At 35.6% G+C, this 14,868-nt stretch overlaps 2 protein-coding genes across 8 annotated transcripts in view; one reads left to right on the forward strand and one right to left on the reverse strand.

Annotated features, from left to right (window-relative positions):
* Nucleotides 1-7,267, reverse strand: part of tln2a (talin 2a) — a 50,363-nt gene extending 43,096 nt beyond the window's left edge. For 2 of the 5 annotated variants that reach the window (XM_079587430.1, XM_079587426.1), the window contains exon 1: nt 6,826-7,190. The gene's annotated coding sequence lies outside the window, so the exon portion shown is untranslated. Of the gene's footprint in view, nt 1-2,167; nt 2,274-6,825 lie in introns of all 5 variants that reach the window. The other 3 variants (XM_079587428.1, XM_079587429.1, XM_079587427.1) reach the window with 3 other exon arrangements.
* Nucleotides 7,268-10,487: 3,220 nt separating this feature from the next.
* The window catches only part of vps13c (vacuolar protein sorting 13 homolog C), a 51,012-nt gene continuing 46,631 nt past the window's right edge, over nt 10,488-14,868 (forward strand). For 2 of the 3 annotated variants that reach the window (XM_079587389.1, XM_079587388.1), the window contains exons 1-3: nt 10,488-10,766; nt 13,054-13,097; nt 13,484-13,526. In XM_079587389.1, coding sequence (XP_079443515.1) covers nt 10,667-10,766; nt 13,054-13,097; nt 13,484-13,526 — 187 coding nt within the window. In that variant the 5' untranslated portion in view covers nt 10,488-10,666. The remainder of the gene's footprint in view (nt 10,767-13,053; nt 13,098-13,483; nt 13,527-14,868) is intronic. The other variant, XM_079587387.1, reaches the window with a different exon arrangement.

The raw sequence follows: 14,868 nt of genomic DNA on the forward strand, positions 1-14,868 counted from the left end.
CCCACTGGTGTTGTTCTTACCCATAAACACAACAAATCTCATTATATAGATCTACGGGACATGTAGGAAGTAACATCTGGCCCCAAATCCCTCATAGTCTTCAACATGATCTTGTCCTAATGGGCAGTAATTTGTGCAGTGTATTTTTAGGAACCTGTATTTGCGCAGAACATCAAAATGTCACATTTTATAGTTACGATATTCCATTTAGACTTAAACAGTTTATCTGTCATCAAATGTGTTTATCAAGTGTGTTAATGCACCATTTCCCCCTTTTACAAAACCAAGAAAAAAAGTAAAGTAACTTTTTTATGATTTATCTTTGATAAAGGCATACATTCATAATCCATCATTTAAACAGATGCTGTCAACACATAGCCCTGTGAAGGTTAAACGGAGGGTCGACAAATATTAGCATCTCTACGTCAAGCCAAATTCCAACTTTAGAAGGACAGAGGGGGGCCAAGAAGGTAGTAAACTGAGATTGAGAGCGATAGACAGACAGAGACAGATAAAATTGGACACAGACTAAGACACCACCCGACTCATCTTCATGCAATGAAACACCGCCAACATTCATTAGGAGTAATTTAAATGCTGAAACTTCAATGTTTTTTTCTCAGCAAGACAAACAATGTTGTTGAAATATGACATTTATCTGCATGACCAAATAAGTGTCAAATACATTACACGCTTTCCAACAACACATTGTGGGTAAAAACACTCTTACAAAAGAATATCAACATCCTCTGCAGTAAATAAGATTTAAAAAGGTCATGACCAAATCACTAAAACACAATTATCTGGAAATATTAACTCTAATAATACCCAAATGGTCTTGAGATGAATCCATGCTATGTTCACTCTATAGATCCATCTGTCATTTAGGACCAGCAGCGTCCATTTAAAGAACTGTGTTGCCAAGCTGTATATATATAGCTATATAAATGTAACTTAACTTGCATGTTTATAATACTTGAGTTGATGGTGTACCTAAATAACCCAGGTGAGTGAAGATAGATCATTTCTGCAAGTTCAGTTGTATCACGTGATTCTTCACAACTTCTCATGCTTTAGGTCTCTAGACTCTTTGTGAAATATGCAGCCTTGTTAATGTTTAAATGTCACATGAAAAACACCAAAAGACAAAGTTACAGCTCCCCTAACGGGATGTACCGATGTTGAAATTCTGGTAAGCTGATAAACTGACATTTAGGATTTTTTTATTTTGTGGATTAAAATATTTTGTATTATTTTGAAAGTAAATTAGGTCCAAACAACACTGGACCCCTCCGACTTTCATTGTGTAAAAACAAAAACCACACAATTTTTTCTCTACATATCTTTATCTATATTTAATATCTTTATTAATATATTTTATGTTCCAGCAAAAAAATGAATAAATTATCAAATAATTTGTACTTTTTGGTAAACTATCCCTATAAGTTTGTGCTAGTGGATGGCAAAAGTATAATCAATATCTTAAAATAAAAACAATTATTCTAAATTATCTTTCAAATCCATTGTCTTAGAAAATAGGAAACAATATTTTTTTTCCAAAATTAGCTGAAATAAACAGACAAACAAACAAACAAATAAATAAACCAATTAATTTGAAGTAATAATAAATTAATATATATTGTATATACAATATAGTCTAGTGTCAGCTCTACAATACAGGGAATCTGGGAATGCCAGATATCTACGCCACCCAGCCAGCTGTAGACTGGCTCAGAAAACCCTTCTCGACTCTCTGATTTCATGTAACCATATTGAGCCTCATGTCAGAGGGCAAAGAATACCCCGAAATTCCCCAAAATACCCAGACAGAAAAAGCACAATTCAAAGTGATGGGATGCATGCAATGTTTTAGCTTTGGAACTACTCATTCAAATGAGAACCTCAGACATGTTCTTAATACATTGTCCAACAATCCATCAGACCACTGTATTTTTCTTTCAACACCTTTCTTAGCTCACTCATCTACTGCTCTAGTGGAATGTGTTGATGGTTCTTGCTTGAACCCTCATAGCAGTTTGGATGGTAATTGTATCTGCCCATTCTGGCAACCAACTCTTAGTGAGCACAAAAGATCACGACGAGCCAGTTAGCCATTCTGCTGAAGGGGAGGCAGCAATAGCAGAAGTTCCTAATATAACAGACTGACCTGTCCTGGATCCTTTTTCAGGCACAGAGAATGTGGGGGTAGAAACAGCCTCAGGCCCCCAGAGTCAAACTCAACGCCAAGGCTCCAGTAGGTGTCCTGTGTCTGCCTGTATGGAGTCCGACATTTTGTTGGGTAAACACTTTCACACAATTAAAATATGCATGTTATTCACCATGTATGTTCCAAGTTATGCTCACCAAGACTGCATTTCATCAAAATCAAAGTAAATATTATTACAATTTATAATAACAGTTTTTCTTTCTTTAATACATTTTAAAATGTAATTATTCCGGTGACGGCAAATCTGAATTTACAGCATCATTACTCCAGTTTTCAGTGTCACATGAACCTTCAGAAAGAATTCTAATATGCTAATTTACTGACAATTTTAATCAATTTAATGAATGTATTAATTTCCTTATTAAAAAATAAATCAGTCAGCGTATTTCAAAAGTCAAGAACTAAATAACTTATTTTGAAGTAACTTATTCTTATGTGGAACATAAAATATACTTAGATTTTTTTTTTTCTGGAATGACATTTTGTCTAGCTCAAATTTGTGTGATCTAGTCAGCTTTTAGAGAAAGCTGTTCCCAAAAATGAAAATTCTGTTAGTTACTCACCCTCATGTAATTCCCAGAAGAAAAAAAAATCTAAATATATTTCATGTTCCACATAAGAAAGTAAGTCTTATTAATAAGTTACTTCAAAATAAGTTATTATAGTTCTTGACTTTTGAAATACGCAGACTGATTTTTTTTTTTTAATAAGGAATGACATGAGGGTGAGTAACTAACAGAATTTTCATTTTTGGGAACAGCTTTCTCATAAAAGCTGACTAGATCACACAAATTTGAGCTAGACAAAATATCTATTGTAATTGGTTCTTATGACAGGTAACAATAACAGGTAACTTAATTAGAGGGTTTTGTGAGGTGTATATCAAAACTCAATAAACCTAAAGCTTTACCAAAACTTCTGAAGCCAGACTAAACAACAGGTGAAGATAGAAGTGAGTGACAAAATAAGGAAAGTAGAATTCAAAAAGACAGAATGATGACAGTGTAGTGTGTGGAGGTGTAGTGTTTTATCAGTTTCTATTGGCAGTCGTGCTCAGAACTCACTGGAGCAAAAGGATGTGACACCCGCATACCCAACGACACCCCAGCTAATTATAACCGCTGCATTTGAGGAGAAGTTTCAGTCAGACTGCCACCTCAACTTACTGTGTGAATACAAATTCTTCAAGGAATAGTTCACAAATTAAAATGATGTTATTTACTCACTTTCACTTTATTCCTTCTATGAACACAAAAGTAGTTGAAGAATGTTCAAACATTTTTTAAACCATTACAGAGGGGTGGATTTTCAGTGGAACTTAAATTTACAAACTTGCACTCTATCCACAAATCTTGTCATTTTATAGTGATTTTTTAACACATGGAGCTTGACGACAGAAGCTGCTCATTCATGTATAGATAGTGTGAACATTTTGCTAAGCTTCTCATTTTGTGTTCAATGAAAAGAAATACAATCATACATGTTTGGAATGACATGAGGGCTTGTAAAAGATCTAAGTTGTCTGGTAATATGGCATTTAGAACGACAGGAATTTTAACATTTGTAAAAACATCTGTACTGACTCAAAAATGGTTTCTCGTGGTTCTCTGGAATGTAGAACTTGTCCAAGGTAAAACTAGATTTGGGCAGAACATGGCAGGTGTTCAGAGACTCATTTGAATGCCCTCACATACATCTGTTTGCTACAATTCCTGTTCAGCATTGAACAAACAAAAATACCCTTCAAAATACCAAGATTGCAGGTGGTCCAAAGGCATATAGTGAAATGTGCTTAATAAATATACACTACTGTTTAAAAGTTTGGGGTCAGTAAGATTGAGCATTAGCCTAACACTTTTATCGACGATGAGTTAACATGGATTACAAGTGACAGTAATGCTACAAAAGATTTATATAATTTCAAAAACAAAGTGGTGTTCTTTTGAACTCTCTATTAATCACCAAGAATCCGGAATAATTGTGGTTTCAACTGTTTTCAACCTTGCTAATAAAGTAATGTTTCCAGAGCACCAAAGCAGCATATTAAAATAATTTCTGAAGGATCATGTGACACTGAAGACTGGAGTAATGACTCAGCTTTGCCAACACAGAAATAAAATACATTTTAAAAAGTATAAAAAATTTATAAAAACCGTTATTTTAAAATTGTAATAATAATGATAATATTTCTCACTTCTTTCAAAAAGATTTTTTAAATAATCTTACCGATCCCACACTTTTAACGATAGTGTAAATGCTGGCTGACATATAGCTGGGTCAACATCAATATAATAAAGGGTGCGATTAGCAGACAGACCTCATTTCTCATGCAATATTGTTCATAATAGCAGCAGGCTTATCTGAACCATAAGTGCCTGGCAAAATAAACAAAAATGACATTTTGTGATACGTCACCATTCATCATTTAAAGAAAAGGGAACAAATAAATGGACTGTTTGAGGTTCTATTATAAGGTGGCACGTTTTACTCATTGGTTCCATATGACATATGCCTAATTCTCCCTAAAGAAACCAACTGATCCATGGCATAAGGGAATCATTTTCTTTATTTGCAGTCACGTTCAACATGGTGTGAATAAAATTAACATTTACACTCAGCTGATTCTGGTCTATCAATTAAATGGTATTTTAAAAGAGAATATGTGGGACATTGTTAAGAAAGGGACAAGTGATGAGTCGCTATAGCACAAGTCAATGAGCTTGTTCACCTATACAGTGTACACTCATGCTAAATAACAGGAACCTTGCCAATGAGGTATGACCCATGGGCAAGCTACCAATACAAGTGACAGCGGTGATAAAAAGCAGCATGCCGTTTATCAAAGGGACAGCAGACAGTACTCTGCTTGATGCCTTTTCTAAGCTATACTGGATTCATCAGCATCAGCAGTCCATCACCACATACACAGTAAGCTGACCTGTCTGTCTCCTTCAGGTCAGGCATTGAATACTGTAAGATGAACTTAAGACTTTAAAAGCAAAGTAGGTCTACAGTGCTGATAAAAGGTAAAAACAAAAATAAAACCCACAGTTCTGCAATTCCATGTGTCTCAAAAAGAGATTACAAGCTCTTAGAAGGAGGGAGAGAGAGGAGGATGAGTTACACTGACTCATAAAAGTGCTTAAAAACCTTAGGAATGTGCTGGATACACGAGTCCTGCTCATGATGTAATAGAAACCTTCTTTACCGGACTCACTGTCACTAAAAAAGCACTATTAGAAAAAGTTAGTTCTTGACCCTGACAATGACAAACCAGATGAAGCTGAAGAGAAGGGACAGAGCAAAAAGAACAACGTACTTGCATAGCATACCTTAATATAGTAGCAAAACAGATGATTAACCTATGCAAAGCAACTCTCATTTAGCATAGTTTGAACAACCATGCCAATGAAAATTCATGAAAAGGAAAGATACTCATCTTTGTATGGCATCTCCTTTCATAAGTTTTTTTTTCTCTTCAGTTTTTAAAATGCCATAAGAATATGACAAAGAATAAAAGTACAAAAGTATAGCATAATGTTGGGACATGTTGTACTACTAGGCTATATGGGGAAAGCTGTCAGAATGGGAACATGCCAATAAATAGCTTATAATAGGATTTTCAGCTCATGAAAAAAAAACTCATGAAATGGATAATATACAACATATGTTTCGGCCAAAAAAAAAGACTTCATGGTATTAAATTACAAAATATAACAACAGTATTGAACAATGTGTTGTAAGCCTACATGCAAAACTAGAAGACATATTTGTGTAATCAAAACCTGAGATAACCTTTGTAACAACTTGCCCTGGGTCTCCCCTACAACTTAAACATATGTTTGCTAAACTTGTTGTAGTGAACCTATGCAATTCTCCAAATGACAGTGAATTAGATAAAAGTAGAGTGAGTAATGTAATGAAAGCCAAACAATACATCTTTAAAGAACAATGGCGAATCCACAAGTATAAATTTGCAAACGTCTGAGGGGATGTTTAAATGTGATGACACAGAGGGGTGTGGCGTCAGCATGGGCTGCATGTGTCTGGACAACCACAAAAGCATTTTATCCCATTGCTAAGGCTGGATGTTTAAATGGTTTAACAATGTATTTGCGGGAAGGGTTAGAAACGCGGATTGAGAGAGAATCTAGAAGTAGCCTAATACTTTAATTATGAATCAGTCCTCGAGCCTTACTTATGGTTATGATATAACCACAGTGTAAATTAATTATTCTAAAGGTAACTTCTGCCCTGATAGCAGGTAAAATAGGCTATTAAATTCTACTTAAAAAACGACCACTATTTTTAATCTAAAATTAACTATTTAAGCAAACTTTTATCAAACACATTATGTGCTGAATATGGCGGTAGGTATAGTTGCAATCCAGAGTTAAGCATTACATATTTAGAAAAAACATGCAAGTCTCGCCAAGTTTTAAATTAAAAAAAATATATTTCTTATATTACAGCCGTTTTGATTCATCCATATCTCCCTCCGTCTGGTGAAGCGCGAGCAAACATTTGCCTCAGTGAAAATATCAATCATCATCAGTCTTCTGCATTAAAGACACAAACGTTTAAGTAGTTAAACTTACCAATTACAATGCAGATACCCACAATGTTCCCATCGATTAATGTGCGCATGAATTCATTCTCCTCATTAGCAACTGGTGTATCATGTCAGAGGAGATAAGGACTCTAAGCACGTCTCTTTCCAGCACACACTGCTTATTTCCACGCACCTCCAAATCCCAATCCATTCAACACTGCATGTGAGATCAGTCTTGCCGTATTAATGCATAACGCACAGCGATCGCGGATCTTTCTGTGCACAATCCGCCGAACACTGAAATCTGAGCACACTGGGTCTTACCGGTGAGTTTGTTTACCGCAGTTTCATTGCAAGCTCTCAGCCGCTCGATGCAGAGTAAACTACGGTCTTGTCCTGCCTCTTTGGAGTAAATCCCTTTTCGATTTACGGAATTTACCGAGCCCAGCCGAGGTGGGAATAGAGGAAATGCGTCATGCATGCAGACCGGAATTAAGGGGAATGTAGTCCTGATTTGTAGTCGGCCTTCTTCTGCGCTTTAGTAAGCTGTTTTGTTATGGTAAATTAGTATTACATAATAATATTTTGATATATAATATAAATTAAATATGTGATAAATAATTTATTCACATAAACTATACCAACCAATATTGGCATAATAGTTATGTAGTCTAATATATAATATCACACACACACACACACACACACACACACACACACACACACACACACACACACACACACACACACACACACACACACACACACACACACACACACACACACACACACACACACACACACACATATATAAACAAGCCTGGCAACGTTAAAATAGCCATCATAGGCTAGTCAGTTTATTTCTTGATAACGATAATAATATTATTTAGCCATTAAATAAATGTCATTATTATTATTTAATCTAAGAATGCACAAATATATAAATGTATAAACAAACTCTAAACTACTATAAAGTATATTCTTCTGAACCTTCGAAATATTTGCACCTTTCTAAGCATAACTTTTTGGTAGACTTTGCACCGCTTCCTTTGTTTTGGCTATCAACTGTCCTTGTAGCTTTTCTTTACTCATGCATCTGAAATCGCATACTGTCTGAGTAGGCTCTTCATTTGAGAACTTCGTGAGAATCGTGACTGTTAAAAAAGTATTCATGTGTAGGCCTGTATGAATAAAGTATTATCAAGCATAATGAATGCATATCTGATGCTACATCCGCTGCCATGTTAGCATTGTGATCTTGTGAGAATGTTGCATTGTTTCCCTACCATTCACAACTAATTTCCCATGGTCTATGGATAGTTAAGTGTCCATTGGATGTGAACTTGAGAATCATAGCAGAAGTAGTTCATTCAGGTCCTTTTATGCTGTTTTATGAATACTGTGAATTCAGACATACTCATTTCAGATAATATCAATAATAATAATATCATGTCAGGGCAAATTTCCCCCTTTTTGCATGGTTAAATCCCATACTATTACAAATTTCCAGCATCACAGCAAAAAAGTCTTGTCTTTCTCTTTCTCACTGAATTAGGCCTACTCTCTGTTTTTGATGTACAGTTGTAAATCATCTGCTCAGTTTTAGGGGATCTAGCCCCAAGCAGTCAAGGATTGTGTGGTCAGGCACCTGGAATGTGTTACAGAAGTGTTGACCCAAAAAAGCTCAAACAGGGGTGAGCCCACAACAGCATTCCACACATTCTATGGAGAACACCTATCCTGCCCTAAAAACTCAAAATTCCCCTCGATCACCCTTTTGAACACCCTATCACCCTATATCATAAACATATGTGGCAATATTGACAACCTTGTAGGGATTTCTGCTGATCCTTATCCCTTTAAAGTGTACTTTGAATCCGAGACCATTAGACGACCACTTTAGTTTGTGTCTGTAAGTGCCTAAATGCTGCTCTCTATGGATCAAAGTGTTGTATTACTGTATGGTCCTGTCAGGGTTTTTGTTTTTCTTATGATGTTACCATGGGGTCAGGCTGTGCAGGCAGCTTCATGGTCTTTCTACACCACAATTCTGAAACGATGACATGTATGAATTTAACACAGGAAATAATGTAATTCCTCAATAATAAAAAATAATTCAAATTTAGGAATATTTAGGTGCAGATGCCTGGTTTAGATTTAGAGAACAGCCATATGACCCCTTATGCAATTTGATCACTGTTTTGCAGGAAACATGTACATCTATGACTTCACCTTCCTGAACTTGGAGCAACTTTAAGATGACTGTCAAAAATCGTGTAGCCAGTAAAAAACAACACAAAACAAAACAAAAAAACATAAGGAGTAGCCTATATTTGTAAAATGATGATGTGATCATAAGGCAACTTTAAATGATTCTAAAGTCATTAAGAATTGTACTCAAATGAATGTCCAAACCTATTGTAGTCATTCTCTTACTTTATGGCATCGATATTTTAGAATAAAAACGTAAAATTTTAAATGTGTGTCTGTCTGAAAATGTTGACACATTTAAATGTTTTCATTTTTCAAACTTGACCGAAAAGGTTCTTACATCCATTCACCCGTAGATGGGGCTGTTGCTCTTATCTTTTTCTTGAATAAGGAAGCACCAGCTGTCAATGAACTTAGTGGAGGGGGAGAATTCATTTTATTGAAGGAGTGGATTTGTTATTTGTCATTCAAAGTCCCACACATATTATGTTCATTATAGCATACATCATATGTGGCTTGTGTGTATGTGTGGGGGAGGGGTGAGCTAAACAAAACAAAACACACAAACAAAACAAAACAGTGGAGCAGAAAAGAAAAGAACAGGCACAGAGACATTACCTACATATAGCTAAACACGAGAACATTTTTCATTATCAACTATAACTCACATTTGACTTTATTACCTGATAATGAAATACTTTGATATGAAATGTCAATATATGAAATGTGTGAGAAGCTGTTCATTAATAGTTTTTAATGCATTGTTTGTCAGCATTCTGCATGCATACTCTATTTTTTTTATCTTACAATAGGAATAGTTATTCATGCATTTGTTAATCTGATGATTAATTATTAAGGTTTCTGCCTAAATTATATTTTGTCTTTGAACATTTGTGCATGCAATATGGATACCAAGTCTGAAGACAACAGCAGCTTACAGTGTATCTTTCAGTATGTTATAGGTTTGAGATCCTAGACAACATGTTTGAGTTTAAAAGATTCAGCACAAAGACAAAAAGCCTCTATGTGCTCAAACATCATAAGATCAACTTGCAACCAGATTCCCAGAAGATCACATGGACCAATCTGTGTAAAGAGCCTGGAAACTTCCCTGAAGAAAACCACAGCCAGGGGACAAAGGGGAGTTTGATGGATGTGAGGTGGGAAAATACCATCACAGTATCAGTCAGCCGACCACCCCTCCATCTTTATTTCAGCTAACAAATGATATATATATATATGCAGGCTATATCAACATATTTCTCATTAATTCAGTCAGCAAATGAAACTAGATAATGATTAGCCTACACAGTTTCATATTTCAGAATATATTTACATTTAGGTAAATTGAATATGATTATCCCACAGAGACAAATTAAAGTAAACAGTAATTTTATATCCTGCTAATCTTCTTTAGGCGTCTCTCATTTGGTATACAAATGAACATTAGCCACCAGTACACTTTCACTTTGCAAACAATGTTCTACAATCAACTATCCGGCCTGTTTATAATGTAATCGTGCGACCCCAGTTGCAGACAGTGTGAGTGGATCACCGAATGAGTCGATCTTGGTGTAAACGCCTGTCACACAAGGAGGGAAGTAACCTTATCAAATGCGTATTGTGGCATTTTAGCGTGTTGTCTGCGACAGTGTCGCTGTCGTTCTCGACTCACCATGGTGTTTGAGTCTTTAGTCAGTGATCTCTTGAACAAGTTCATTGGAGATTATGTGGAAAACCTGGACAAGTCGCAGCTTAAGATTGGCATATGGGGAGGTAAGCGTACATTCGTCAAACAGCCCGGCAATAACACACGCTCGTCTTTTCCTCTGGTTTGTTTTCTGTTGAAAAACGTCCCATTCCAATATGTAGGGCAAGCTAGATATACATTTACTGCAGTGTCCATTAATGTCATTAATGTTTGATTGGTTTCTGTTCTGTAAAATTGGCAGTCTGTCAATTTGTTTGGACGGAGGCGATGAAAACAACCATTATTTATACGGTTTACTTATATTATTTATAGAGTTTCCGCCGTATTATGTAGTATCTCAGTCATAAACATTATTCAAGGCTGTTAATTTTTACGTTATGCATGCATTGCGCGCGCGCGCGTGCACACACACACACACACACACACACACACACACACACACACACACACACACACACACACACACACACACACACACACACACACACACACACACACACACACACACACACTTGTCTTATAGATAAGACACAGAAAATGGTTTGAAGTGGACCACACCTTCATAGAAAAGAATAAGTTTAAACGTAAATAATTTTCCTAAAAACGTTTGTTCTTTTCATTTCGAAGGAACTGCTTTACACTTAACGTTATTCTGTAGCCTATGTCATACTGCAAATTTAGATTGTCCCATTGAACAGATTAAAAATATCATGAAAAAGTTAAATTACAAATATGTATTTGGAAAAACCTTGAGCTCTACATTTCAAACTACAGATAAACATCAATGGCTCTATGATATGACCCAGAATCACTCCTATCATCACAATACACTTTAGAGTTTTAGCATGTGAACTTTTGTATATTATGTACACAATTTACTGTACAATAAAAAATAAATAAAAAAATAAAAAGAATGATGTAATGCACATGATTTTTTTATTTATTTATCCAAATTTTCTAAAATTGCAGCTGTGGTTCAAGTGTAACATTTGTCAACAATTAATTAAATGAATGTGCTATAAATATTCAAAAAAATAATTAATTAGACATATCATTGGTGGGGTGAGGTCCATCCATAATTCCCATGACCACTGATGGAAACTTGACCCTCTCAATTCTCATAAAATTCCCATCTGTGCCTAATCTTTCTTTTTGTGGACAATGTATTGTTAATGTACTGTAGGTTTTGTGCAAATATGTGTGTTCGTTCAGTTGAGTTAATCTTTTAGTATATGCTTTGAAAGGAGTCATATCTCAAATTTCTGTCATTCTGCTGTGTTATTATAGTCACGTTACTGGATGTGTCACTGCCGGAACAACTCCAACTAGATTCTTTCAGTTAAATGTAATTTAAATACCGTGGTCTGGGTGAATACTCGATTCTGATTGGCTGCAGGGTGTCAATTAAAAAGTGATGTAGGATACCTAGTAAAGGAGTTCTAAAACCGTTAGATTTCGATTGTAAAACGAATTAAAATATAAACTAATGTTTTAAAAATGTGTTATTTGGCAAGTGAACATGGAATAAGCGGGTTAATACCCTTCGAGGTGTCCATTGTCAGGTATTAATGGACTTCGGCGGAGGCAACCCCCTCGTCGGGCATTAACCCTTACATATTTTATAAAATAAAAAATAAAAAAAATCACCTGGCAATTTTTAATCAATTTCATTGCTGCATCTTCCGGGAGAGTTCTCTCTGGGGAATGATGTATGTAGGACTTCTCCAATCATTTAGTCTGCTTAAACTGCCGCCCATGCAAGCTGATGTCTGCCACAGTTTTTGAGCCCCAATATGGAAGTAGTAGAAGTATATCTGTTGTTACTTTCATTTTATTGCAAGTTTAAAATTGTCAGCTGTTGTTAAAATGAGAAGGAGAGGAGGGAATCGTTTTACTATATTAAATAGTCAGCTTTCATAGGTGTGAGAGACTCCACAGGGGTTTAAACAATGCCAGATCAGGATGGGTGCCCTGTTATTTTGTCAGCATGCCGTTTGATAAGGTGACATCTTTATCCCAGCATCAGATAGGCTGCTCTGGTTGACATTTATTTCTTTTCTGTGATGCCAATCCAATTATCGTCAATGTCAAAAGTGGCCGATCATATCTGGATTCATTTGTTTATGTATTTCGTGGTAGTATTTCTTATCTTTGACACTGGCAGCATGACAAGGTTCTGGTAATTCGGTGGATGGATATACTGTATTGTTCCATAAAAGCCAAATTGCAGTGTTAAAATTTGAACACAGACCACATAGGCTAATACAAATACAGTCTGCAGTACACATGCCATTAAATATCTGAATATATAAAATGTACTAGAAGTCATTTTTGTCTTCTTTTTTTTTTTAGGAAATGTGGTGTTGGAAAATCTGAGGGTGAAAGAAAATGCTTTGGTAAGTTTGTATTCGACAATGTTAACCTCATTCACCAAGTTGAATTACTTGTTAGATATGATTTTATGAAGAAATGTAGATTTACATGTTGTTTATTAACAATGTCATGTCTCGAAACTTAAAGGATATAGTAAAACACATGAAAGAACCATATTTATCTCGATAAGAGAGAGCGTGTTTGTGTATGTAACACTGTGGTCACCACCCCTTAAGCGCCTGTGGCTTCTTCTGAATCAAGAGTGTTAACACAATGAGATTAGCTGATGTTTCCACAACTAAATTATAACAACTAGAGTTTTTGTATATGTGCACAAAATGGTGTTTTAATATTGTTTGCTTGAAATATGCATTCAAACCCATTTGCCCATTTTATCTTTGTTCTTTAGAGCGAGTTTGATGTCCCTTTTAAAGTGAAGGCTGGTCAGATTGGTGAGTATTCCTTTCTCTTTATCAGGGAAATTGGGCTGTAGTAGTTTATGTTTTGTTATGAAAAAACTGTGACATTTGTACTTTCTAATAGTCTGCCTTGTGTGTTGATAACCTATAACCCAAGGAGATTGAAGTAGAAAAAAGTTTCAGTGTTCGGTGTGATGAATTGCACTTCCCATATTGTGCTACTTAAGACTGAACTTTGTTATAAAAGTGATTTTTATTTCACTACATGATGGTTGTATCACTCTCAAAATGTAATAAAGACATTGGAGCAGCTGTAAAGCTTGAGGGTTCTGTTCTGTTGTAATATGAATTTGAATATAGTATAATAATAGTGTGGTCTGCTTTCACAGTTTTTTTTGTCTGTTGAGTTGAATCAGTTTTAACAGATACTTCTAATTCAGCAAACATTGCAGCACAGATGCCTTGCCAATAAGAAGGAGCTTGTTAAAACAGTCATCAGTTCATGTTATCACATGATCCTGTCAGATGACTAAACATCTGCTGGACATTGTGCATAGATGTCAAGTTGTAAAAAGTAATTGGTTAACAAAGACGACATGCTAGTCTGAGAATTTCTGTGATATTCCCTGCATATTTACTACATTTAAGAAAATCTGAAATAAAAAGGTCTGCTTTTATTCGGCTTATTATATGCCCTTGATCAAAATATTTCTAGCCATGTGTCACCCAATAATCACCCAATTTACATATTAAAAATTGTCTAGAAGGAATAATGTTGTTCCACAATGTTCAACAAAATAATTTTAACTGACTCTGATTCTGCCTAATAACCATGTTTATATTGTTTAATGCGTGTCGTAGGGCCCGTTTACAGCTGGCCACTTCACGTCACGTGTTTTTACTGATCGGATTAAAATTGCTCCATTTACACTTGGCCACATAAATGTGTCTCTCTGCGAAACAAATATAAATCTGATCTTTGATCCCCGTGTTAAATGCTAAAGCAACAGATGTGAGTTGGTACAGCATTTTATTCATCATCAGCTAATTTCAAGATCAAAGACCACAATAGGAGAAAGAGCGACATCAGCACTGGTACTTTTAATGAAGATGATTGTGTGTCGAGTCTGTGACACTTTCATTTGTGTCAGTTTGCGCGCTGGCTTGCTGAAGAGATACTTAGCTACTCATCTGCGGCGATGCGTTTTGCACTAGCCCTTGGACTAACATGATATAGCCTATAGTATAACACGCTCTTACACATAATTTTTTTACAAATATTTTTGGAGGAGTAAAATTGATATATGTGGTTTCAACAACCAGATGCATTTACACTTGTCCAGCTTCGTCTGGAATGCGTCTCAAACCACCTCCT

Source organism: Phoxinus phoxinus, assembly GCF_949152265.1.
Source record: "Phoxinus phoxinus genome assembly, chromosome: 2".
Classification (NCBI taxonomy): Eukaryota; Metazoa; Chordata; class Actinopteri; order Cypriniformes; family Leuciscidae; genus Phoxinus; species Phoxinus phoxinus.